The sequence below is a fragment of the Drosophila bipectinata genome, chromosome 2R (assembly GCF_030179905.1).
Source record: "Drosophila bipectinata strain 14024-0381.07 chromosome 2R, DbipHiC1v2, whole genome shotgun sequence".
NCBI lineage: Eukaryota > Metazoa > Arthropoda > Insecta > Diptera > Drosophilidae > Drosophila > Drosophila bipectinata.
In genome coordinates, this window is record NC_091737.1 from 19012521 (window position 1) to 19039688 (window position 27168).

The 27168-nt window shown below is 48.9% G+C and overlaps 2 protein-coding genes across 2 annotated transcripts; one reads left to right on the top strand and one right to left on the bottom strand.

Moving 5' to 3' along the window:
- Nucleotides 1–79: 79 nt before the first annotated feature.
- Nucleotides 80–11889, bottom strand: gsb-n (paired box protein gooseberry-neuro). Its single transcript, XM_017240951.3, has 5 exons — nt 11424–11889; nt 11037–11350; nt 7604–7715; nt 622–1224; nt 80–567 (listed from the first exon to the last, which is right to left on the bottom strand). Exons 1-5 carry the CDS (start codon nt 11479–11481, stop codon nt 272–274), a joined length of 1383 nt encoding a protein of 460 aa, XP_017096440.1. The 5' UTR covers nt 11482–11889; the 3' UTR covers nt 80–271.
- Nucleotides 11890–21643: 9754 nt separating this feature from the next.
- gsb (paired box protein gooseberry) lies at nt 21644–24198 on the top strand. Its single transcript, XM_017240961.2, has 2 exons — nt 21644–21882; nt 22842–24198. The coding sequence occupies exons 1-2, from the start codon at nt 21828–21830 to the stop codon at nt 24062–24064; spliced, it is 1278 nt and encodes a 425-aa protein (XP_017096450.2). The 5' UTR covers nt 21644–21827; the 3' UTR covers nt 24065–24198.
- Nucleotides 24199–27168: the final 2970 nt, after the last annotated feature.

A 27168-nucleotide genomic window follows, 5' to 3' on the forward strand; every position in this document is an offset into this window, starting at 1 on the left:
TTGTTAAGGTAATTCTGAGAGGCTAGAAGGATTGCTTAGTTGATCGAAAAATGCTTTTAAAAATCTATAAATCTTTTTATTCGCTGCTCGATTTTTACAATTTAAAAGCGTCCAAGAGTACCTTAAAATATCAAGCTAAATAAATATATGAATGTACATCTACAGAAACGTAGCCAGCCTTAATGCGCCTCTAAAAGCCAAAGTACTTCTAAGTTATAGCCAAGCCGATATGTCCATACTGGTATGGGTGCCTCCTATGCTCTCCTGGTGCTCACGACCAGTACTTGGCCTGACCCTGGGCCGGCAAGGGGTGGTTGTAGGCCGCCGCTGCCGCCGCATTCCCGTGGACCGCCGCGGCGGCGTAGTCGTTCAACTGGTGCTGGGCCACATGGGCATTGTAGTTTGCAGCCGCCACTGCCGACTGGTTGAGGTGGTATGCCGCCTGGGACCAGTTGGAGGGCGATTCCAGCTTGGAGTAGTTGTCGCTCAGATGCAGCGAGGGGGAGATCTTCGAGACGCTGTCGGCGGTCAGCTTGGAGAAGTCGTCGATGCTCAGTTTGGAGTAGTCTGAAAACTCTTAGATTAGAAGAAGAAGGATCAAAGACGGGAAAGGGAACTCACCCTGGTGGTAGTAGTTCTGGCTGCCAAAGTGCCCAGGCTGGGCGAAGCTACCGGGGAATCCGTGCTGCGCCGCACTCTGCACCAGGTCGTAGCCTCCCATCTGGGTGTGGTGGTGCGCCACTGCCGCGGCTGCCGCTGCGCTGTGGTGCGAGCTCGGAGCATGTGCGGTGTGATGAACACTGCCCTCGTTCATTGTCGCTCCGTTGGCGGTGGTCCCTGGTGCCGGACTGTAGCCTGCCATGGAGCCCACTCCCAGAGGACCGAAGCCGAGCGGAGCAGTCGCCCCACTGGGTCCCACGCCCACTCCGACACCCACTCCAGAGCTCCCGCTATTCATAGGCGATAGTCCTGAGCTGGAGCCGCCGGAGTGCTTCCGAAGACGAGCCCTTCGGTTCGAGAACCACACCTGAATCCGTGCTTCTGTCAAGCCCGTGGTCTGGGCGAGCTCCTCTCGGGTATAGACGTCCGGATACTGGGTCCGGGCAAAGGCTCTCTCCAGGGCCTCCAGTTGCTCGGCGGTGAAGGTGGTGCGAGAGCGTCTCTGCTTGCGCTTGAGAGGAATCCCAGGCTCCGATTCCGTGTCACTGATGTCCGAGTCGCGTCCTGCAAGAAAAATAACAGGGGTCATATAGTTTTTGGGTTAAGATCGAGTATTTTCAGGAAAGTAATCCAATGGTGATAGAAGTATAGATACACTGTGTTCTATACTTCGAGGAAGACTTCGAGACCAGGCCATACGGCTGGCGGCTCTTTATTAAAAGGCAACTAAAATTATTAACGCCTCGTAAGAAGTCATAAAATTTTCCACGCCTTTTGTCCTCTCGAACTGAATCACATTCGGCGGTTTGATCTTCGAATTCAATGAATAGGGCCACCGACGACGATCGACGGCGATTGGAAGAGCAACCCCATGGCCTCCATGGGAGCAGGAGTAGCCTGTATGGGCTGTGGGAACGGAGGGGGAGTAGACCGTTCACTGCGCGCCATTGCATATTAATTGAGACGTCAGGGAGCGCAACAAATCTGTCAAAGCCACCGACGGATCCCGCTGGAGGGGCATGGGTGGCTGGCTGGCAGGCTGGCTGGGGCGTGGCCACAGGCAGCTCGTAAAAGTCACAGCACTGACAAGTGACACAATATATCATGTTACACAAGAAGATGATCGGCAAGTTGTCATCGGACAGGGAGGAGTGCGCCAATTAACTTCGGCATCTGTTTACGAAAGGAAATTTCGAAAAACGCCGCCGTCATTTGAAATCGGGCTTGAAGCGCGCCGGGCCATGCCAAATTATTTGGAGAGCTCATTACACAATAAACCGAGGTCTGAGTACCAAGTACCGGGTACTCCCAGTGGTTCTTTCAAGGCGGGAAGGAGTTCCAGCCCTTTAGCGGCTTAGGATCAAACAGGAATTATTCAACAAGATCACGAGCTCATTTTTCAAAAATCTTGAGTCGCGGGGTCCTTTCCACTTGGGTTCTCGATTCTATGGAGGAGGAAGTGATCGGTGCTTGATTAAACACATCGTCCTTTTGACCTGAATCTGACCTGACCTGTATGCGGTGGTCCTTGCGGTCAGTGAAAAGGTGTTAATCTTTTCCGGCCTGTCAGGGGAATTATTAATTGATCCCACGAATTATGTGATTTCCGGTCCCATTTAGTTAGGATATGTATCTGAAACACTTTCCCATTACATAGATAATGCGGATGTAAATAATTAATCAAGAACATCTATTGTTTGATGTTATCATGTAGGGTACTACATTGATATCAAGAGTGTTAGCCCTGCTGAGTATTGAGTATGCAAATCAAAACAATCGGATTGGCAAAGTCCGGTCGAGTGAGGCCTTCAAACAGTGGGTTAGGAGGGGAACCTGTAACCTAATCATTCCGCACGCTTATGGGCTTTGGCCGGACCAGGCCAACAGGCCACACCCAAATCCCCTGAAGCGAAACGGGCGAAGAAGCCCCCAAAGCGGAGCCGGAGCCGGAACGCCCACTGTTTAGTGGTCCAATAAAGAAATCGAAAAGTTCACATGCGTATTAAATGAAAACGAATGGATGCGAATGATAAAAAATACAGAAGTCGGACTATTAATCTTTCAACACACGAAACAATAAAACTTAATTATACGAAATACGGGGGTCGGTCCAGGGCAGGGGTAGGGCAAGGGTTGGGGCTCCTGGAGATTCGGGCTGCTGGACTGGTAGGCTGCAGGGCTGCAGAAGCCATGGAAGTGGAGGAAGACAAAGCGAATGAGTGTGGAAGGTAAAAAAATCAATTAGTTTTTAAATGTTAAACATTTTATTAATTTGTTGCTACTTGCCCATCAATAGAGGCTAGCCCCTCAAAAGCCACACTGGCGGTCCGGCGAGAAAACAATCCCCAAGACAAAGGCCTTTTTATTTTGGCACCCAGCACCGCCGCAGCACTCTTTGGGCCACTTACTGGCTACCGTGGAGCCAGTTGCTGGCCTGCCTTTGATTTGGAGGGCTTTCTTTTCGGCGGACTCTGTGGAAAACCGTTCGGACCCTAAGCTTTGATAAATTACTGCGGTTTCGTAATCCGGCCAGGGTATTCCATCATTTTCGATGACGTCCAGCTTGTGTTTTCGAACAGCAGGTAGTAGCCGGGTAGCCTTTTTGGGAAGCTGCGATGTGTGGTCGAGTGGCCCGACTTGTGGCAAAGTGCAAAAGGCAAGCTCTTTCCATAGTGTTTACTCTTCGGGCCCAATCACTTTGGTGTTTTGGGCTAAAGATCAATCTGTTCGACGCCCATTATCTAAGTCGGGTATTCAGAAATCTTATTCGGGGAGCGTGAAGTCCAAGCCGGAGCACTGTCATCAATCAAGCATCTGACACCGACTCTACGATTTAAATTGGTGCATCTAATGTGAAAAGCGATCTGCAATTGAAAAACAATTCTCCAGCAGCGGGAGCAGCGGTCCATCGATCTCCGGTCTCCGATCTCCGACCTCCCGATTCCAGAACCAGATCCCTCGATTCCCGCTCCCCAGTGTCCAATCCCCGATGTCCAAGCTGTCAGATGTCAAGTCAGTTGAGACAGCGCGGTTTGGGGATTTGAAATGCCTTTGGGCGAAGTGACATGGGCCCGACTCGGCTCAGCTCCGGCGTATGTTATTTCTCGAGTCTTAAGATTCGTGTCAGCAAAAGGATTACAGGAGCTTTAAAAATAATGCCGCTTGTGGGTAAAGTTTAACAAGCGCTGAGCGCTGGGCGTGAAGGATGGAATGTTGCGGCCTTAAAATTCATTTAGTAGCAAGGCAAATCATTTTCCAACTTTCAGTTAGCTTCTCAGTCCTTTCTGAAGTTTTCTATGGGAAGTACTAGGTCTAGTTTGGGGGGAGTACCAATCATAGGGGGATGGATACCTCAACCCATAAACTATCGAGACATTTAGTCCGAAACGCCCCCTCTATAGAAAAGCCGACTGGGGCTAAATACCCTGTCTCGGATTATGAAAATATACATTTCCCACCGAGGCAGACCGTTTAAACTAATTTACAAAAATCACCAGGCTTCCCTGTAGCGACCAAAAATTAGTTATAATCATAATCCGGCGGCAGAAGAAACGTAATCATCGGAATCATCGAAGGAGCCGACTCTGGACCGGGGTCAGAATGAAATGAAACTAATTTAAATAACAATGCATACAAACACTTGATCAAAACAAATCCCGGACGAAGAGGCCGACGGCAGCACCGATTCCAAGGAGAAAGAGATAGAGCCAGAGGCAGTGAAAGAGACGGCACGGCACAGTCGGCTAAAGTGTGATAATACGTTAATAAAATATTTTGTAACTCATCAACACGGCCGAGGCAGAGCAGCTCGGAGGCGGCGGGAAGATGCGAGAGTCGGAGCCCACAATGGGATCAAACAGATCTCTCCAGGACACCCTGGTGGGCATTAAAGACGCCGCTTGAGTTCGGTGCATTTGAAGTCGAGGCGATGCTTTTGTTACGTTGACACTTTTTTCGGGCATGAACGATTTTAATGGGTTTTCGAGTCGAACAAATGAGCCAACCACTGGATCGTCTCGGCCATATGTGTGAGATAGGGTCAGATGGGGCAGGGAGACCGAGGTTAGAGACCGCACGCACATGTACCCCGCACCCGCACTCGCTGGGCAAGGACGGGAGGATATTTTTGCGCAATCACCGCCGGGCTGCAGTCATTTGTCATGTGACACTGCAGGAATGCCCTCTCCTCCTTTGGTCGCTATCTGTGGGACTCTAGTGTTCCTAGTCCCTAGTGGTGCAAATCATTTAGAGAGGTGTGAATCCTATCAGGATCGTCGACCATCGTCGGCGTCCGTTTGTCTTCGTCCTTCGGTCATCGTTGATCTTTTTGCGAATAATTGGACCTGTATGCGTTCGGGTTTCAGGGCAGGACCTGCTCGTTCGTCCTTGCGATGCGCCGCATTGTCTGGTCCCGGGTCTCTGAAGAGGGGGGGAGAGAGTATTTTGTAAATATACCAGTCTTATTCCCACGGCGGTGCCTCTTGATCCTTTGTGCTGGCCACTAATTGCCACAAGTGTTCCGCACCTTTGACTTCTGTCGGTGTTTTGGCATTTGATTCCTTTGTGTTGCGCCACTTTCTTTTTTAACTCTGAGGATAGATCCAAATGAAACAAATCGCACGCGTATTTATCAGTCACGCGGTTTGGCTTTAAGGCTCGAATCAGGCTATTGTCCTGATCCTGTCCAGGCCCCTTTCTGAGGGGGCGTTGCAACATTTAGCGGCATGTTTGTGCCCCTCCAAAGGCCCTTTGATCAATGTTTATAAATCTTTGGGCTTCCAAGAAGCTGATAGTGATAGAGGCCCAAAATTTCTAGGAATGGCAAAAAGCAATTTTTAACCAATGTCTAAGAACACCTCTTTGGATTTGGATACCTCACTAAAACAAGATTTTATTGAAGATATCCAAGGGATTAGTTTTTAAAGAGACTGTCTAGAAACCAATCAAGGGCTGGCCTTATTTACATTTTAATTTGATGCGACTGATCTCCTATTATAATATCATTTCGGCTAGGGCCCGGATGCTATCAATGCTCTTAATAACGACTTTGTTCAACTCATTTTGTTCGCAGATACCCACATATTGATTTTTATTAAAAAAAAAAAAGGTAAAAACTATAACAGCATTATTGTTGTCACCCAAACTTATTTCGGTGGCCCCCACACACAATTTCTCTTCTTATTTTGGAGCACATTCAGCTATTATTGGGTATTCCACATTTTCCATCGTTTTTTCGGTATTCGGGCGATCAAAGGGTGCCGCCAGTCCGCGACAGAGGCTTTATGCCGGAGAAAGGGACTGATGGCGGAGGGGAGCTCCGAGTTGGGGAAGGTACTGGGATGGGAAAGAGCTGAGGCCAGAGCGTCGAACGTGTGGAGGCAGGCCAGTTGAATAAATCGTACAAAATCCAAATCAAACGAAATTATATGCGAAATAAAGAAGAAACATATTTAATAATGCATAATTTTATTTTCGGGCCGGAATCGCATCCAGTCGCCGGCAAGAAGGCGTTGATTACAGGCACCGGCACCGACTTTGTTATCCCAGGTCTGCGATCCCAGATGCTCGGATGGGATGCCGGGCAGCCCAGATCTCAAAGATTCCAGCACAGCTGGGGCTCTGGCCAGTTACCAGTTGCATCTCGGATGTGTCTCTGCGCCTTTCCGATGGGGGTTCTGATTGTGAGTCGACTGTCCAGCTATAATAGAGGTCCTGGGTGGGGAGCAGGGGGGATTCAATGATGATGGGAGGGCGTGTGCTTATTATACGCTTCGACAACATAATGATGCCCTAGTGGCGGGGCCATGCAGATTATACTTAGTGCGTATATATATTTTATTCCTCTGCCATTTGGAAACAGGTAAGTGGCCTGGTCATACAGGTGCTTCACGAAGGCAAACAAACACTGACTTGTGGAGGGAAGTTCATTTGGGATGATGAACCGGAGTAGTCTTCTCCAAATGCCAAATATATTCACATTGATGCAGCGGAACATCATCTCCTGCCACAGCACCTGTGACATTGTTCCCGTATCATGGGATTGCATCCGTTGAAAAAAACAGGGCACATGACTTCCTCCAAGGCCATGTAAACATTTGAAAATATCCATTTCGAAATGCAGCCCGGAGTCATTGTCGTCGTTTATCCATTCAGCGAGACAACGCCAAGGTGACATCTTCGGTGCTGCCCCCGGCGTGCTATTGTGAGGCGGGACCTCTGTTGTGACAGGGCCGGGTCGGTCGGCAGAATATCAGAGGGCGTTGTCGGCAAAACTGACAATTGCCAAAAAGAATAGGTCCTTGCCAGGGCTCGAAACGGCTAATTAAAAGGCCAACTTGAGGGAGCAGTGCATCTAATGATGCAACTGCAGATCATACAAAACAATTTTCTACCCAATTTCTGAACATCAAGCTCTCGCCGAGCGACCAGACCACCGCTTTGACCCCGCCGGTCGTTTACGGGATGACTATGCATTTTCGCCGTGATTATTGGCCGGGACAGGGAGGCGGACAGAGGAATGTACCAGATCTCACGCAAGGCAGTGGAAAGCGAGGTTATTAGCTGGGCCAGTTGGCCGGCAAAAGAATCTCGTCGTTGATTCTCAGGTGTCATCATCTACACCTATTTCGGGCTGTATAGCCAACAAGCGATCAAGATCGTTATCGTATATGGCCGGGCCTGGACCGGGCCAGTCTTTTCTTTTCCTTTTGAGCGGCTTTTTTGTTTAAGTTAAGTCGCTCGTTCTAAGACGATCAAAGCCGACAGTGGAGTTGCCGACAACCGACACCAGTTTGTTGATTTGAGCTACAAATGATTTGATGATGATTTTCCGAAATTATCAAATAAATGATCGGTGATTTTCACAGCGAGAATCCCCGACAGTTGCCCCTTCCCAATAGGTTTCTCCCCAGCATCAGCATCAGCATCGATCAGGTTCGCTTACCTCCAAGTATTCCGTGTATGGTGTAGTCCTTGCGCCCGTCCTCGCTGCTCCGATCGTTTCCCCGCAACAGCCGGCTGATGGACGAGGTGGAGGGTGGATCCGCGAAGCCTTCCTGTGAAGAGAAAGTCAATCAGATATGGAGCTACAAGCCTAGACCTATCTATCTACTATCGAATCTTATCCCGGTTCGATACCAAGCCGAAGCGCATAAATCACAGCACTTCCAATTAAGATAAGGCCGGAGCCGGTTAAATACTTTAGGTGGCTACTGTGTTGGCCTGGAGCTGGGGTCTCCCGGGACAATGCTCTTGGGAAAGCTCTGTGACACTAATGCCACAGTGGCTCGGCAGCTCTTTGTGTTTGGACAATTTCCATGTAGCTGTCTGCCCCGTTCGGGATTTGTAATCCAATTAGGGAAATGTCAGCCCAAGAGTCCAGCCCTGCCCCTCAGTATGCCCTTGCCCTGATGCAACGCCTGTCGCGTGTCCACCAGACAAGTGCTGAGGTGTCTCGAAAAACAAGAGGGATTTTTATGGTAATGAAATTCATACGGAGATTTGGACATAGAAGCGCTTATTGTGGGAAGTATTTCCTCTATGATAAGACTCATTCCCCTCTAAGAAGGTGAGAGATGGAGGAAAGTTTTGCCAATTTCTGCCCACTTAACAATCTCTTCAGTTATAACATTGTTACATTATTAAGTCTATTGTGAATGGAATAGATAATCGGGTATATCGAGAGCTTATCGAAAAGCTGTCCATCTCTAATCCGCCATTGATCGCCATTGTACTAAACTTTGTAATGGCAACTTTGATTGGGGTAATGGCTATAAAATAAACTACCCAACAAACCCATTGAATGAGAGTAGCTAAGTAGTAATTAACAAATTGTCTGTAACGGCAGCTTGTATTCAAAGTAAAGTAATAGTAATTTAAGGTAATAAAATAGTAATAAAATTCAAAATAAATAAAAAGTAATTTTTGATTGTAAAAATTAGAAACAAACCTAAGGGAAAATTTAAACCTAATCTTTCTATGGTTTACTATTGAAATCATAAAGCTACATACTTCTTTTGCAATTAAAGGATATTTTAAACTTGGATCTCGAAATCAAACCAATACTTGGGACCAGAAACCGAAATCTGCCAGTTTTCATTAGGGTACCAAGTCGTTTTGAGGCGCAACTGTAGAATCTGGAAGTGAAAATGTATCTCGCAGCACTAAGCTTCCATAAGTGACCCAGAGCACTCGTCTGTCCGCCCGTCCGGGTGCCACTCTTGTTGCTCAAATGAAGTGGCATGTGCCGCAAACATTTTCATGATTAATAATATTTTTCCACTAACGAAATTAACATGGCGCACAACTGCCAGAGGTGGCACAACTGGCACCTCTCATAGACAAGACATGGACCACAGAGCACAGATCGGACAAGCTGAGACGCCGGTTACGGAAACCGAAACTGACACTTTGTCCAGTCTGGAGTGGGGTCTGGTTAGGCATGCGTCGGTCCAACTCCGGCTACCGACTCCTATTTCTATTGAATGTGTCAGGAACAACAACGGCAGAAATTTGTTTTGATTTTCAACTGGACTTTGTTGCGTTATTTATGACTTGTGCTGTTGCGGCTGCTGTTGCTGCTGGGGGATCGAGACCGGTTGGCTTGGCTGGAATGTGTGACGGCTTATCTTGTGGCAACTGACAACTGGATCCCAATTTCATTCCGATCCCCCAACCACCACAACCTCGATCCCCAGCTCTGGGCCAGTCTGGGCGATCGCCGGCGAGCCCCCGACTGCGAGGCTGAATTCTGGGTTTAAAAATTTCAATTGAAATTTAATTAATTAGTTGACAGTCGGATTGACACTTGGCTGCGCTTTATACTTGACCAAATCGACCGCATATTTTCCACTTCTAATCGAAATTTGGATTTCGGATAGTTTTCAGCTCTTGAGTGACAGGTGCGCCCTATGGTCCATGGGTCTCCGAATAATTAAATTTCTAAGAAGCGAATATATCGACCCGAGTTCAGTCGAAGTTCAGTAAGACCGTTCCCAATTCGACCCCAAACTGCACTAACTTGCACCAAAATCAATCACGATCGATGCCTCCAACCACATCGCATCTGAATATCTGTTTGGGGAGGGGCAGAAGTGAATCGGAGCGAGTGAGACGCCTTTGGCGTATTCTAATTAAGCGTGAAGCGCACCTGGAGGCTCTTTCTGCACGCCTACTGGACTGGCAAACTGGGGAACTGGCTAAGACACGGCCAGAAAACATAGCCCTGATGGTGTGCGTGTGTGTGCGATATCTGGCCGATCGCATCGATCGCCACATAAAGTGTGCCTAATTGCGGCTTCAAATAAAGAGCGCCAAAAGAGGCTGGCTGGCCCCTTTCATCTCCTCGCCGAGAGGCGGAACACAAGTCCAGGGCAGCCCATCCATCCATCCATCCACCTAAACACTTGAGGCACACCAGACGTTTGGTCTTCTCGGGTCTCACTCCGGAACAGACGTATTGGCGTAGGTTCAGCGATGAGCTCGACTTTGCCTTCTCACCTCTATACTATACTATAGTATACTATACTATCGCCATAAACCTTTGCGCTAATGGGAGGCAGAACAATAGACTGCTAGAGACTGCATTTTCATATCGAGTGTGAGATGACATATTGAAACCCCTATCTCCGGATGGGAGAGCTGGCAGAGAACTCGTTTTGTTGGGTTTTTAAATCGGACATTAAAACGTGACATGAATTAAGTTGCAAGTACACAGTGCAAGTTGTACATTTTAAAGCTTGGAAAAGTATTTTGGCATATATGCATGTCTACCCCTACCTCATCCATAAAGGAAGTGGGAGCGATGGCGAGGCATCCTGGGGCGTAAAGGGCGGATGAATATGTTCTCCTTTTGCACCTTGTCGCCTCAAGGATCAAGGCACAATCGATGCCGACAATCGACAGGCAGAACGACAAAAACAGTCGGCTCTTTATGGTTTAATCGATTTCTCAACGGCTTGGGTGGCAGGGGCATCGAGCGAATTTGTCGTCGCCGTTGTACAACAGTATTGTCAATGGGCGGCCGACTTCAAAACCTTGGGACTGGCCATTCGGCCATCTGTACAACCGGCAACGCACCGGTAAAGGTAAAGGAACATCCATATGCAAAAAAAACATGGCAACGTGCCATAACAAAAACAGCGGGCGGCCGAGAGTCTGCCACGTGACTTTTCGGAAAACGGAAGTAAACGGACTCTTTGATTTGGATTTCTGATTTTGTGTGCCAGTTGTTCGTACATAATGGCATGTGGTTAGGGCTACCGGTGACTCCGGATCCAGGTCTGCAGTCCAAATCCTTGCAATCCTCTTTGTTTTGGCACATTTTATAGCTTCCTGCCGCTTTGCACGTGCCCGGGAGGATGGAGGACACCACTCACCTTGATCAGCTTCTCGCGTATTTCCCAACTGAAAATTCCCGGGTTTTCCTTGCGCAGCTCATCGATCCGGGTCTCGATCTCTGGGGAGGTAACCTTCGGCTTAGATCCTCCAATGACCCCCGGCCGGATCGACCCCGTCTCCTGGTATCGGTTGAGGATCTTCGAGACGCAGCCGTGGGAGACGCGCAACTGGCGGGAGATGACACAGGGTCGGACTCCACTGGCCGCCATTTCCACGATTTTGAGCCGAATGTGATTGGGCAGCGGGCGGCCGTTGATGAAGACGCCCCCGAGCTGGTTGACGCGTCCTTGTCCTGCAACGGATTGAAGGAACATTGTTGTTTGAAGTATTATTTGGAGAATGAGGGGGTTTCTATGTAGACGCACCTTGAAAGGGGTAACCCGCGAAGAGCGGTCGCAACGAGTTGGCGCTGGACATATCCATGGTGGGGGAAATCCTTAGGGCTTATCTGATAACTTAGGAACTAAACTTCACGGCAGAGCTACTTTATTTGGCTTGGGTTTGATTCAAGTCTACTTCAAGATTGCACACTCTAATGCCAAAAGCCTTGTAATGCTCCGTATTCACTGAGAAGTTGGCCCTCAGAGGCCCGACTTCATCACTACCACTGCCACAGGCAGGTTCCGATTCCGACGGAAGTTTCAAGCAGCCTCCCAACCAGTCGATGGGGGAACGGCAATCGCGTGGACTTTTTTTCTGGGAATTGCGCGCGCTTCGGCGATCAAACGGCACGAGACTTGCAAGGCAACTAAAGAGAAGCGCGGCATAAATTACCGAAGGCCGGCCGACTCCGCAGACGGACGAACAATGAGATCGCTCCGCAAACTGGTTTCCCATCGACAACGACATCCACATCCACATCGCCACCACCAAGCTGGTGGGGAGAACGAGCGAGAGCAGCTTTCGCGTCCGCCCTTCCAGTTCAGATTCAATATGGCAACGATCAAACCACCAGACCGGCGGGATCGAGAGAGCGAGGGAGAGGGATTGAGTCGGCTGGAGCGGAATCTGCTTTCTCCGCGGCTTAATCGAGCCAGCACCACGCCTCGAGGAGCGCCCTGATTGGCCGACGCGTTCAGGGCGGTTCGCGGTGAGTTTGATATTGCATTCAACGCCTCGGTATCCGCATCCACATCCACATCCATAATCCGTCCGCACATCAACCCCCCAACCCCTGCTGACATTCGCCCGATCCCCGATCGCCTGGGTGTGCAGCTGTCCTGACTTTTATTTGTCGTTGGCAGCCAATTAAAGCGTGAAGGCTGCCGTCGGCACAGGGTACAGGGTACAGGGCACAGGACACAGGACACAGGACGATAGGACAGGACAGGGAGGCATTATCAATCGTTCCGGTTTTGTCATTTTTAGCACCCACAGTTGCGTGTCTAGGTCGTGTGTTTGCAATGTATGTTTAATACCATTTTACCCCCCACCACCCTAGTGCTTTGTCATCAAAGTTTATGGTGATATCCCTTAGCTTCTTGGCTTATCCTCGACCGGCGACAGGGGCTAACACAAAGCCAGTTCATGCTAGTTTACGGCTTGCTTGAGAAAATCATGTCAGGAGTAGTGTTTCGAGCCGCAGGAGCTGCTTTTGATTTATGAAATTCAATGTGGTAATGACCCTTTACAGGAGCTTACAGGGAATCAACTGAGGTCTCATTAGCTCACAAGCTGGGAAGGATTGTTTGGCTTGGACAGACAGTAGTCAATAATCGAAGCTTGCCGGTTGTCCTGCAGCCTCCGGAACTTCTACCCCGATCTGGAAAAGTCATCGTGCCGATATACAAACATAAAAATTTATCAACAGACATTAATGGCAAACGAAAGTCACACCTGGTACGGTTTTGACGGTCGGTCTGCAGTTTGAAAAATTGAAAAACCAACGAACAAAAGCGAAAACAGCGACAGGACATCATCATAATATAGAGAATTAAGCGTGAAGTTTACGCATATTAAGGATACGCACATGCCGCCTGCATCTGGCTGCTTCAGGACGGCAAATGCCTGAGAAGGACGGGGATGGATGGAAGCCAGCAAGAATGGAATGGACTCGGGTAAAATGGCTGCCTCTGAGGCCTGCTCTGTGAGTATTTGTAAGTATATCTGGGGAATCAGGCCACATGCAAATCGGAAATCTATAAAAATATTCCACAACCGAATTGAGCAGAATGAGCCTGGGCAGGCGGCTGAGGCAACATTCCGAGGCTGCTCGACACTAATCCGAGCCCGGACTCCCAGCGATAATCAGCATAAAAATCGGCGTTAATGAAGCGTTATGTAAGTCGGGTCCTGGCTGCACTCGCCTAAGTGCATTCAAGTGCTTTGTAATGGCAATGCAAATGAGCCACACAGGACATGCCGGCAGAGGCCTTAATTGATTGCAACTCCTCCCACGTCCGGGCCCAGGACCGAGACCACAATAATGTGGTCTCGATAACATGACTAATTCCCTTATTTGCGTATTGACAGTTTTCAATTATCGGAACTTCCCAAGCGTGACCATGACAGCGGCAGAACTTTTGATAAGGAGCCCGGGTCATGTCCTTTGTCCTCTTCAAAAGGAAATTTGCTTTGTGGCCAGTGTTGGGGCTACATTGAGACTTCCTGTTGAGGAATTTGGAGCATAGCTGACAGGGAATTGGGCCAAGATAAGTACAATTTTAAAGTCATATTGATGGTATCAGAAACATATCCTTTAAGTTATAATATAATACCCATCATTACAATTTAAAAAGTAAGTCCTTATGGACTTAATCAATTATGTTTGGTAATAAATCTAAAATTCGTAAAAATCTAGAACCTTTTCAATCAAAATCCTTATAAAGGACACACGAAAGTGTGAGGATCACAATTCACACTCTTTGGGACACTTTCCAGTTAATATTTTCGCCAACAAAGCCCCCAATTAGCGCTCCATCACCCAAAATTCCGAAAATCAATGAGTACCGCTGAGAAGATATCTGAAATACTTATATCGGGCTACTGCCAGGATTTTATGAACGCCGTAAATCCATCCATGTGCCGTATCCTTCGAGGACGAGCACATGTTACTGCTGATTTACTGGGGGGAAGGGCTGTAAATTTAGTCGCCAAGCAGTAGGGATATAAACTGATTCTATGGATCATTATGAGGGGCACTAAAAGGCAAAGTGTGAGTACAGTTTGAATTCATTCAACCTCCGAGATCGTAAACCTCTTTCACAACTCGTAACTCGTAATGAAAAAAGGAAGGATTCCCAGAAAGCAATCCAACTCGAGTGGGAGAGCATCTGGCCGGGCCGGGCTAGGCTCCCAGATCCCGAGCCTAGTGACTACTGAACGTCCTGGACGTTGAGGACGTCGAGGACGCGGCACTTGCTGTGCTGCCGAACCCGAACCAGTCACCCCCCGCAAAGTGACACCTCCTTCGTCACTGCGTCTGCCACTGCGAGTCCGAGTCCGATTCCGAGGTCGAGTCCTTCGGGACGGCAAACAGCGTTTGTTTGCCTCGCAAATTTAGCATGAAGGAGTGAAAACTGTGTGACAACTGGCTCTGGGTCTGCGCGTGTGTGTGCCTAATTTTCACTTGTCCTCCTCGGAGACCTCGGAGCTGAAGGAATGTCCAGATGGGCGATCTGTCATGTGCGATTGTTCAATATTTGTCCTCCGGCCGGACGACGACTGTTTGTTTTGCCTTCCGTTTGGCTGTCCCGGTATTCGGCTACTGCTGCTTATGTTAACTGTTCTTTGGGTCTCCTGGTGGCTCCTGTTGACAGTTCCCTAACGGACTTTTGATGGATCAGTTAGCGGAACTATATTATTCGTCCTGGAGTTGACAATTTGAAAAGGATTGCGTTGTTCCAGGAAGAAGAGCACTTTCCTAACCAAGTCCTGCCACGATAGAAATCATTTTCGATTTCACGCAAGCATTTCGTTGCGGGTTTCCGAGAGTCCCGAGTCCCACAGAACCAGAAAGGGAGCAAAAAAAGAGACATCCTCGAGACATCCACCTTTGATGGATCCGCCGGCCGGTTTAAGCGTGTTTCGCTTAAATGAAGTACCAAAAACTCAATTTATTTGCAATTTAATTGCGAAGCCAAACTGCACGGGAAAGGCCAGTTTCGGCATTTGCATTGTCCGCCACCTATCTGTATTTGTATCTGTATCTTGCAAGTGCGTGGCCGTGGCGGCTTACCTTTGATCTCGTGCTTGTTCACACGCATGGCCTTTCCACTCCTCCTGGTCGAAATGGTCAGATTGAATGACTGGAGGGGACTGGGGAGACTGACACCACCCCCTTCCACCTTGCCGCCACCCATCAGCATCTCATTTGGAGGAGCTGAGGCGCTCCAACCCGGGATGGGCATAGGCCCGGGCTATATGTCATTGTAACATAAAAGTTCAATTTTAATTGCCGCGCTTGACGTGCTCAAGGTATTTGGCTTGGCATTTTTACGATCACTTTGGCAAATGTGCGCTTCAAAGTCATTTCAGGCCGAGGCTCGCCAAGTCGGCACGGATCTCCGACCGACTTTTGTCGGCCACTTTGTCCAGTCACTGCCTGCCGCGGACCTTATCCCCATGCCCATGCCCATGCCCATTGCCCATACCCATGCCCATCTCCGTCCTCTGAGGCTCTCTGTGTCAAGTCGTAAAAAACATCAGCATCAGCGTCAGCCCCAAGTTGTCGTTGCTGGGCTGTCGAGCATGGATTTTACATATGTTCATTTGTTTATATGACTGGAGTTTGGCTCCAGTGCCGGCTCGCAGATTGGCACTCAACTTAAGCGATTGCAAATCCGTAACTCATTTCGCCCCTTTTTTTCTCCCTCGAGTCGTCTTTAACTGCTCACGCAAAATTTTTGCACTTGCGAACTGCAGCCTTCACCGAAATTCCGCATTCGAGCTTGCTTTTGGATTTGCATTTTTTGAAAATTTTCCCACAGACTTCTACGACTTGGACTATCCAACGACTATCAGAGGAAGTATGCGAATTAGACACTCTTTACAGGCAAGAAACTATCTGGAATCTAGATTCTAGAAAACAATATCCTTGAGAGTTTCTCTGAGTGCATGCCATACGTCTTCCCCATCAATAACATAAATTAAAAACTCACCCAAAAGGGAAACTCCCAGCGGCATTCGCTTTGAGCAAGCTGCTGACACATGCTCCTCCACTGCCACCGCCGGCTCCCCCAGTTCGCGATCTCCCAAAAGCCCGAAACCCAGATCCGCGGAAACTGCAGACTGCGTGTCGTCTCCCACATGGAGGGCTCTTCGGCAGGGAGCAATTTGTTGTGCGGAGAGTTCCTGTTCGCCGGGGCAGTTCGTTATAATTTATTTAATGACCCTCCACCGCTCCACCCGTTGGCTCCACCCAGCCTTTGCCCAGAATCTTCCTTGGCTTTGGCTTTGGCTTTTGGGTTCGAGCCGTGTTGAGTAATTTGCTAAACATGCAACCGCCAATCGATGGGCAGATGGGCAGATTTTCGCAGATTTACGAGCCGGGCGTATTGTATTGTCTTGGGTGTTTATCGCCGGGCATTGGCAGTAAAGCCCGCTTATAGGCTGCCGAATGTGTTTTTAAACAGTGCATGCTAAATCAAAGATCTGTGGTTTTCGACCGCCGACTGTCAATTTCCGGCGAAAATCGCGTGCAGTCTCCTTGGCTTGGATAACTAAATTACCGCAAAACACCATACCATCCATAGGCGTCATAATTGCGGCTGAATAATTTCGGGAGGAGCTGGGCGGAAAAACTGGACAAGGACACTGGCCGTGTACTAACAAACCATTAACACCCGGAACCGCAGAGGGAAACTCTCCTGTTGCTGCTACCTGTTGGCGGCGGTAGGTCCGGACACCGGACTATTTTTTTTTTTTTTGTCGTATGATTAGAGGCCATTACAAATCGTAAGTGTTACGCTCCGAGGCGACTCTTCGTCTAGAAGACCTGTCTGTCGGTGGTCTGGAGTGATTGTTGTTCTTCCTGGCTGTCGAGTCCTGGCAAATAGAGTCGTCAAACTGTGCCAATGATCGATTTGACACGCCAACTTAGTCAACTTCTGTCGGGATGGCTCTGCATCCTGGCCAGCGTTTCCAATTGCTTTAGCGGCGCTTTTTAGCCTAAACTCACAAAACAGAGAATCCGGAAGATACGCATCTGCCATCAAACCGGGCTGGTAGGTGTTGCCGAAAAAGGTGTTGCCAAATTATGCTAATTAAATTAGTGGCCTAGACATGGTAGCTATGTAGCTGCCGTTGCTGAGGCATTTGTCAGAGCGGTGGCATTAGCATAAGTCGATGATAATGGTAATGAAGATGGAGATACCTTATGGTATATGTGTTAATCGACCGAATGACGCTTAGATACTTATTGCGAATTGATTTGGACGCCCACTAACGGCCTGTGAGTTATTTAAAATGTTACGGGCATCAAGTGTGTGTTTATGCGAGTCGAATACCAGATAGAGTCGTAGATTCGCGGAAAAGTATCTACCCCTTGGAGGGGGATTAGAAGTATATCACGATTTCGGAGAGTCATATCTGATCGGGGCGGCATCTTCAAACTCGGAGCTACAGCTCAATAATGATTCCGGGAATCAAACATCAATTAAATGCGAAAAATGGCGCAACCAATCGAGATCTCAGATCTAATTAAATCAACTGGAGATAACATGCAGCTCAATTTTCCACACCGGCCGGAAAAAGAAACCGCTGCAATTTGGCTTGGGAAAAGTCGGCACGGGCTGGGTGCCGCCAGGCTTAACGGTAACACTGGACTAGGCACCAGAATTTTGGACCAACAACTCCCCACTTTGACGTGTGCCGACTGATGGCTGATGGCTAAGGGATTTAATCGATTCGGCTGGGAATAATTGAAAATCACGCAAGCCAATTGTCACATTTCGGGAAAAATCAACAAAAACTGAAATTGTATCAAATCGATTCGAAGATGCAACTGTAGAGCCACGAACCGTCCACTGATCTGATCCCCAGAAATGAGTTTTTAATTATAGGTGCCTGGCGATGCTTTCTTCTTTACTTCACTACTGGGAAACTTTTGAATAATTATTTATTTTTCCATTTTCACGAGAGCCTCTTCTGGCGATAATTTCGAATGCAGAACTAAAACCCATTTCGAATGGGTACTATGGAAAATAAATCAAGAAACAAATGTGGCGGACACGGAGCTCCGAAAATGGGAAATCCTACTTATTTCGATTATTTATGTTCTGTGGCTTCAAAGGATTGATTGCGTTTCATGATTACAGGGTCGCAGAGGGCTTGGGGACTTCTCACCGGACAGCTCCATGCTAATATTTCAACGTCAAATTAGTTCTAATCGCGGTTCGATAAAAATATGAATTATTTTGGGAGCCCACACGGCTACGGCTAGATTCGTCTCAACTGGAGTGGATCGGGAAGACATTACTCTAAGAACCAGATAGAGTCATTTCCCATCCTCCCATCAGGACAGTGTGTAGATCGTGATGTCTGATTCTCCGGAAAGATGTCGGCAAACCCTTTCATTGGGCAACGTGCCCAGGCGTTACAATTGTAATCATGACCTCACACCCGTCAGAGGCGTGCAGGTGCTAACCCATTTTACGGCTTGACGCCACAAAAGTCACTCCAAGGATTCCGCCGATCAAAAGTGGAGTGCTAATCAAGGATCAGCTCGAAATTAACAGGAATGCGATAAACGAAGGCGCTACACTCGAGGGCAATTAGGGCGAATATCATTTCGATCCTTGACTTTAAGAATCCGTACATTTCAGCGACTGTGACCGAAACTCAAACGCATTATTTACGACGGAACCGACGCGGGCTGTTAGAATTCACACTTCGATGGTGGCGGTGGCGGCGGTTCGGCGGCCTGGGTGTCCTCCTTTAGTTGCCTGCAACTCACCCCCTTTTCCCAGTACTCGACTGCTGATGCCGCCCCTGATCTGTTCACACTTTTGCCGACAAAGCGCCGATCCTCAAAAGGAGCAACGATCCTCAGATGGAAAGGAAGGGGGAAACCACAGATCATGTTCGTAATGGCATTCCTTTTGCGGTCTGTGTCCTGGAGTTGCGCGTGCCTGATTGGCTGGGAGCATCCTATGTCCTATCCTGCGGGCAATTAGCTGGTTTTGTTCTTGGCCAACTGGCATTCCACGGCATTCTTGTGGGCGTCCCTCGATCACACATTATTAATTCGTTTTTAAACCGCTCCGAAGGAGTGATATATTTGTACATATTACTCTTCTCACCTCGCCGGTCGGCCAACTGTCCGCCGTGATCGGATCCCAAGTAGCCGCCTTAATTAATCATCCCACAGGCTGGGACAGGGATTTCTGCCCGCGAGTCAGTCGGTCTGAGCCAAGCCGCCCCTTTGTGGTAACATTTGCTGTGTAAACAGTTGCGGTTGGGTTTTAATTTAGTTTTCTTGTTTCTCCCGCCGCGGAGCCCCACAGCTGTTGCTGGACTTTCGTTTAAGCTGACATATGGGCGTTAGTGGTAATATTTCAGTTGAATTTATTGGGAGCGCTTTGGGAGTCATTAGCCCAGTATTTTTTCGGGGATCTTCATTACACACTAATATAAGTCGTTTATGAAAAATTATTCCCAACCAAAAAAGCCTTTCTGGTATAAATGCCTAAATGCCCATAAAGACCTCTTCTTAAATTGGGCCAAAAGCGAGGAGGAGCCTGGCCTTTGAAATTGAATTCTTTGGCATTGCAGGGCCATCAGTCAAGTCTGTTTTCCTTTTGGCCGCATTCGGCAGACGTCTGTCGTTTTTTCACAAATGAATTTTCCAACTTTCAACCGATACTCGACAGCTAGGCAAATACATTGCCTTCAAGTTGGGCCCCGAAAATATTAAAAAATTCCCACAAAAATGCCAAAGTCAACGAGTGGAAAGTATTTGCCAGCCGAAGAGTCGGGGTGGAGGCATCAGTCGGGGCTATTTATTTCCTGCAAATAAAGTGTATCGACGAGGGGTATCAGAAATATGTTTCAGGTCAGTGTGAAAGTGTATATGAGAAAAGGGCAGACAATGCGGACCAGAGCACTTGCTATTCAAATGGCTCAATAGCCACAGATTCATCATTGTCGCAGACAATTCATAGCTGGTAGCTGGTATCTGGTATCTGCATCGGCGACTTTGCCAATCGCACAGTAGCCGTTTCAGTTGTCATACGATTTGAGCGATTGCCTCGAGGCGAAGCCACACACCGAGCGTGGCGGCCAACCAGACAATAGGCCCACAATTATTGCCAAATGGCACACATTCACAGCTCAGAGCGGCACCCACGCAGCGCGCCCCACAGATACACACACACAGCACCACACAACAGCAGTGGCAACAACTTTGTTCGCATTGTTCGAGCCGCGGCAGCCTTGCCTTGGATATGATGCCGCATAATTTTCAATGCTCGCACACGCGGCGTATACGCAACATGGCGTAGACCATGTCTTTGATTTCGGCCGCCGAGCAAATTAACCAAAAGTCATGCACTCGGAAATGGAGTTTACTCTTTTTTTTTGTTTTGTTTTTTTTTTGCCCGTGCGAAAGTGTTTCTGTCAGCTTCCCACTCGAACATATTAGTGAGTGCTGCTCGTCCGAAGTCACTCTTTCTCATGAATATTAATTTTCGGCCGGGACTCTGCTGGAGTCGCAAGACTTCTAATTAACGAAGTAAACATTGTTTCGGCAATTGAATCACAGCTGCGAAACCCAAAATGAACTTTTAATGAAGGGGTAGCCTTCAAGTAACTTCTAGATCCATTTAGTAAGAGTAACTTTAATAGTTTTCATGGGAGAAAGAGCAAAATCCTGGCAAGCAGTGGGATAGGCACGTGTACCAGAGCCCCCCAAAGCACCCAAGTCCCAAGGCCATTGAATTGTCTGAGAAGGAATGCAAATGAAATGCGTTCCATAGCCTGGTTCTGGTCCGAGCGGAAGGCTGAGTGGCTGTCACTGTTGGCAGATGACAGCAGGGCTTAGTAACATGCTCTGGCTCTGCGATTGTTTGCACTCCTGGTGGCCTCCTTAATGGAAAACTATTCCAGAGCTTGGCTGTTCTATTTCTGCTCATTGGAGGCGGCGAGGAGGCGTTGGAAATCGTGCTCATAAAGTGATTACGGTTTCTGCAATCAGCCCATCCAGCTTGAGCAGGAAGCATAAAAACCTTAGATGCTCGAGGCCCTGGGGCATCAAGATCTCGAATCATAACTCGCATAACTCCACATCAGGCGCGAATAAAATAAATAACAATAATGGTGAAAACCCACTCGGAGTCACTCGACTGCCTAGCTAGGGTTTCCTCCGGGGGCGGAGCCAAGCCGACCTGGACCAAAATTGCAGCCATGCTGAGAAACCAGCTTGGTTCTCCTTCTCGCTTCTGTTGCGACGGCACTGCTCGCACCCCAGGCAGCCACACTACTCTAACCCCCGGTGATCGCATATCGCTCGCTCCTGCTCTCACCATCCAGCCTGCACTTCCACCCTCGCCGCTGCCGCTGGGAAACTCGAAAAAAACTGGTTTTCTGACTTCCTCGGCCCGAGAATCTCACGAATTCGTTTTAGTCTTGCTGGCTGACCATTTCAAAATCAGTTTCGAGCTGTCAGGCAAACGAACAGCATCTCAAGCAACCGCAGAGTGTGAAAAAGAATCTTACAGATACCAGAATCTGACTTGTGCATTCTCGAGATACATCACAGATAGTAGATAAAAACCAGAATAGCAAACAAGTGCTGACACTAAATCTCCCCAAACACGGATTACAAAACAGATATGGCTGTGTCGGCTATCAACATGACACCCTACTTTGCTGGATATCCCTTCCAAGGTAAGCATCCATAGACCGTAGACTGCAGATTGTAGATCACCAATTACGACAATTACGAGTACAAAACGTCAGAAAAGCGCTGGCTCATCATTTCGGGCAGCTAGTCCGCTTTCGCCCGCTGTTTTCCAAACGAGAGATCATTACCCGTTCGGCAGCATGATCAGCTTTTTGACTTATTGATTGTGATCGTCGATCGGACCTGAGCCATGCCCACGATGAGTCCCCTCCCGCCGCGGACTTTGCAGACTTTTTGGCGCGCCCGGTCCGCGCTCGTCGGCTCTGGGGCTTTGATCTTGGCTCAGTGTCTGGGGCCCGGTATTCGGGGTCTTGTGTATCACGTAGCCGGGCAACAACGTCAGCGCCCCAAAACAACACAACACATCTCCGGGGTCCACTGTTCGGACCCCAGAGCCCAGAGACCAGACTCCAATCCCCATACCTCACTCCCCAGTCGAGGTCTTTCTTTATTTCTCTTTTCGGCTGTTCAGTTTTGGGGCGGCCTTTTACATGCTCTCCTGTATTAGCCGGCACAGCTGGGCGTCCGCAGCTCTTATGGATTATTAGTTTGATTTGATTGCATCCGAAGAGGTTGCAGATGCAGCTGCACCTTCTCGCGGCCCAGTGCTTTCTATTCTGCCCCCTGTCTCCGTCCAGGCCTACGCAAATTGCCAATTTGCGTTTTGTTATGTCTACAAATGGCCATCGAATCGTTTGTGCCGCTCGCCAAACAATAGATCGTGCGAACTGATCCTGGGCTTATCCTGCTCAGAGCCAAGTGGCCCTAACTAGATTACTGGCTGCCGCTCAATCGGCCATACAAAAAAGTTAATAGCATACCGACCGATATTTGCAAATACAAAATGAACTGGGATACCCCTAAGACGGATAATCTCCAACTGCCTTGAACTGATCTCGAAACAACGTTTGCTCACCGATCCTCTTCTTATTTCTCTCTTCAGGACAAGGACGCGTCAATCAACTCGGCGGCGTCTTCATCAACGGCCGGCCTCTGCCCAACCACATTCGCCGCCAGATCGTGGAAATGGCCGCCGCTGGAGTCCGGCCCTGTGTGATTTCCCGCCAGCTGCGCGTTTCCCACGGCTGCGTCTCCAAGATCCTGAACCGCTTCCAGGAGACCGGCTCCATTCGCCCCGGCGTCATCGGCGGATCCAAGCCCCGTGTGGCCACCCCCGACATCGAGGCCAGAATCGAGGAGCTGAAACAGGCCCAGCCAGGCATCTTCAGCTGGGAGATCCGCGCCAAGTTGATCGAGGCCGGTGTGTGCGACAAACAGAGTGCTCCCTCCGTCAGCTCTATTTCCCGGCTGCTGCGGGGCTCTGCTGGAGGAGCGGGCACTTCTCACAGCATCGATGGAATCCTGGGCGGAGGAGGAGCTGGATCTGCAGGAAGCGAGGATGAGAGTGAGGACGACTCCGAGCCCAGCGTGCAGCTGAAGAGGAAGCAGCGCCGTTCGCGCACCACCTTCTCCAATGACCAAATCGATGCCCTGGAGCGCATCTTTGCCAGGACTCAGTACCCAGATGTCTACACCCGGGAGGAGTTGGCGCAGAGCACAGGTCTGACCGAGGCTCGTGTCCAGGTGTGGTTCTCCAACCGCAGGGCCCGCCTGAGGAAGCAGCTCAACACCCAGCAGGTGCCCAGCTTCGCGGCCAGTGGAGTCAGCTCCTATGGTGCCACTGCCCCAGCCAGCTACGGATCCCAATCCGCCTGGTCCGCCCCGTCTGCAGCCAACTACGAGTCGATGCCACACTCCGGCTACGGCGGATCGGTGGCCTCCATGTCGCCGGCAAGCAGCTCCGGCAGCAGCTCCGCTGCCCACAGCCCCGTGCAGTCGCAATCGCAGGTGCAGCCCACTCCCAGTGGCAACGATTTCATGAACTCCGCCTATGGATACCCCGCCGGAGGATCAACCTACTCCATGCCCTCCGCCGCCGCTGCCACATCCGCTGAGCAGCTGCGCTCGCAGTTCGCCTCCGCCGCCGCCTCTGGCTCCCACCATCCGTCCTCGTGGGACAGCTACAACTTTGCCGGCTCCTTCTTCCCGCCGACCGCTGCCGCTGCGACTGGATCCAGCCACCTGAGCAGCTACCACCACCACCAGGTGGAGCAGAAGAGCTCCATGATGCCAGCAGCTCCCGCCTATCCCTACTTTGGGTTCTAGGATATCACTATTTTTGTAGTTCTTTAGTGTTAGATCTTAAGCCACCAAGACTGTTTACCATTCAAATATTAGTTTAAGTCTTAATGTAAAACAAGCGCCAATCAAACAATAAAATTTTAAATTTGATAAAGAAATTTATAAACTTTTTCTTTTTATTAAAACAAATACTCCACTCTAAGATAAAAGGCGGAGGTTATTATTAAATGACTGGACTCTTATAAAAGTTATTAGAGACATTAGACCCGGGCTGTCGAGTCAAGTAATATTATTAACAAAAAATTTAGGTACATTTTTAAATTTGTTTCCAAAAAGATTTTAAAACAAATCTATTAACATTTTTAAAAACAAAAAACAGCACTTAAAATTGAGAAGAAAAGAGAATATTATTTTATAAATAATTCCCCTCATAAATCTACAGATCTAGAGAGATCTAGAGAGAATCTCTATAAAGTCCCACTATCCCATTTCAATGACAAAGAACCTATACATTCCATTATTAAAGTTCAGACAAAGCAGACAAACCTATCACAGTACATTAGAGTAATGACATTGTCGTGGAGAATCCAGGACCACACACAGCACCTATTTTGGTCGAGGAGGAGTCCCAACAGGTCCGCCAGCACCACCGACTTAATCCCTCAAAGTACTACAGGAACATTCCCTAAAATGACAGGCTCACAATGTACTAACATGTCGAAGGCCTTCTTCTGGCGGCTTTGGGACCTATATCCTGGCGGTCGTGGGACGAGGGCCAGACAAAAAGTCGTCTCATGATCTGACAATTAAACAATTAGAGACAAAACGACAAATACGAATTCCCGATTCGATAATACGACAATAATTAAGGAATTGTGCTTTGTTCGGGCCACAAGGACCCACACACATCGCTGCCAAATAGAGCAATTGACAAAGGAGGATGCGCAAAATATGAGCAGTGGACTGTCCTGCGCGTCCGACCACCAACGTCACTTGCGGGAGGACTTTCAAGATGCCGCCAATTGTGGGCCTGGCCGAAGATGAGAGGACCCGAAAGGACACGGGAGTGAACAAAGCCATTGACAGACTGCCCCGAGCAGAGCAAGGGAGGGGGGCTGGTTCCCACTTGTTCTGCCCTGCACTAGTTACGGCCGATCAGGATCTTGGGTGGTAGCCCAGGACATGGCCGTTCTCAGAGCCTTTCTTCGGCACACCCTCCCCCGCTGCTCTCGATTATGTGTGCGCAGCGGGTGTTGCACTTACCACCTAGAATGAATACGTCCATGGGTGCTGTCGGAGTGCCCGAAATGAAAACATCAATTAGTTCGTATCGCCGAGAACTAGAAAGAGGACCCAGAGTCCTGCAGGACGACAGGTTCCTAGCCTGCAATCTGTGTCGACTGTGACAATCATAATTGATCGCACATCTCGTCCTGGGGCCTGTTTCCACTTTGTCATTGCTCCTGCCGCACAGTAGCCTGCGGCTTCGTTTGTCCTGACCCTCTCTCTTATCCTGGGCTCGGGCTGGGCCACCAACTTGGATATTTTTATACAAATTTAATTTGTGCGGCCGAGTAGGTCCCGACTACCGACTTGAAGGAGTGCGAGTTCCGCTGCGGCCCTTTTGACAAAGCTGTTGAAAGGCCCGCCCGCCACAGAAGAGGAAAGAAAGACCGGTGATTTATGCGTTTTCGATAGCCAGGCCTCACTGTCTGTCAGTCCGGTAGTATGCGAATTTATTCCCTTTTCAGAGGCCTTTCATAAAACTTCCTGTGCGGTCCATTTGCGTGAAGGTGTGTAGCTCCGGTAGCTGGCTGATTTTTGCTTTTTGATTGATTACTGGGTGATTTTTTATTCGAGTTCCCACAGCAACAGTTTCCGTTTCAACCCACACAGGTGACACAGATCACCATCTCTCTCATAGGTCATATCTGTATGTGATGAGGGAATCCCACTCAAAGATAAACTATATGCAACGAATCGATAATGCAACCGGTAATTGCCGCCACACTAAACAAACATCAGCTGCTGGGTGTTAAATTCAAAAAAACAAAAAAACAATTTTCGAGTTGCGATGTTTTTGGAGTTTTCCGCCAATTTTCAACGCACTCATTTACCGGCTCACGAGCTTGCCGAAAAATATTTATCATATATATTCATTAAAAATTATTTACGTATTAAGTGGAGCAGTCGGGGAATGCCGTGACCGATGCCGCACTCATGAGCGGCCAGTGAGCGTTGATAAAACATCAAAACCAATCTGATAAGGAACGCTTTAAATTCCGTTACGTAACGCAAATTTAGAGCGTATCTCTGACGTCCTTCCCCCCGAGGGTACGAGGGTAGGCCGGTGCCATGGACGCATGAATTTTGATCGATTCGCGTGGAGAATGTGATAAGCAGGGTGTTTAAGTAACGCATATGAGCTTTTACTCAGGTCATCAGCATCTCTGAGGGGTCTCCTATCGGCAGATGGGACTGGGGGACTAACCCCTTAATCCACCTCGTCCTCACCTCCTACAATGTCTCAATGTGGCACTCGGAGCGATCGCTTCTTCGGGGCGCTCCAGCGCAGCCACAAAGTCTGCGATCGACTAAATAACATTATAATTCAATAAGAACCCCCTTGCTCGGACCGGTCCAGTCCAACCGACCAGTCCTCATCTGGCCAGACCGGGAGGAGCCCGCCCGACCAACCGATCGCTGATCGGCTGAGTAATGGCAGTGCAGCTGCAGCAAGTTGCAAGTTGATTTCGCTGCCGAGGCCGAGGCCGCAGTCAGCAGCCAGCCTGTCTGCACCGTCAATGCGAACAAATTGTTGTTATTGCCACGCCGATGGTGGGGCAGCAATTGCAGAAATCATCAGAGTGGCTGCGACGTGTAATTTGGAGCCTCGATGGTGGCAGTGGCTAGGTTGCTCCGATGCTCCAGGCGGCTATTCCTTTGAGTTTTGGGGCCCGGCACTCGGCCACTTAAGCAACCGTAAAAATATGCACAAACGTCAGTCGGGGATTGCTGAAATGTGATTACAATGGAGTACTTTTATTATTTATTGAGGCATTGCTCTGCGTCTGGGTCTGGGTATGGTCTGGGATGATGTGCATCGAAGGGCGATCGATGGCTTGATC

Excerpts from the sequence above, each read along its gene's own strand:
- gsb-n (XM_017240951.3), bottom strand. The coding sequence starts at position 11,481 with ATGGATATGTCCAGCGCCAACTCGTTGCGACCGCTCTTCGCGGGTTAC. Across the intron at positions 11,351-11,423 it reads CGCGGGTTACCCCTTTCAAG|GACAAGGACGCGTCAACCAG; the intron begins GTGCGTCTACAT and ends AATCCGTTGCAG. Across the intron at positions 568-621 it reads CCAGAACTACTACCACCAGG|ACTACTCCAAACTGAGCATC; the intron begins GTGAGTTCCCTT and ends AAGAGTTTTCAG.
- gsb (XM_017240961.2), top strand. The coding sequence starts at position 21,828 with ATGGCTGTGTCGGCTATCAACATGACACCCTACTTTGCTGGATATCCC. Across the intron at positions 21,883-22,841 it reads TGCTGGATATCCCTTCCAAG|GACAAGGACGCGTCAATCAA; the intron begins GTAAGCATCCAT and ends TTCTCTCTTCAG.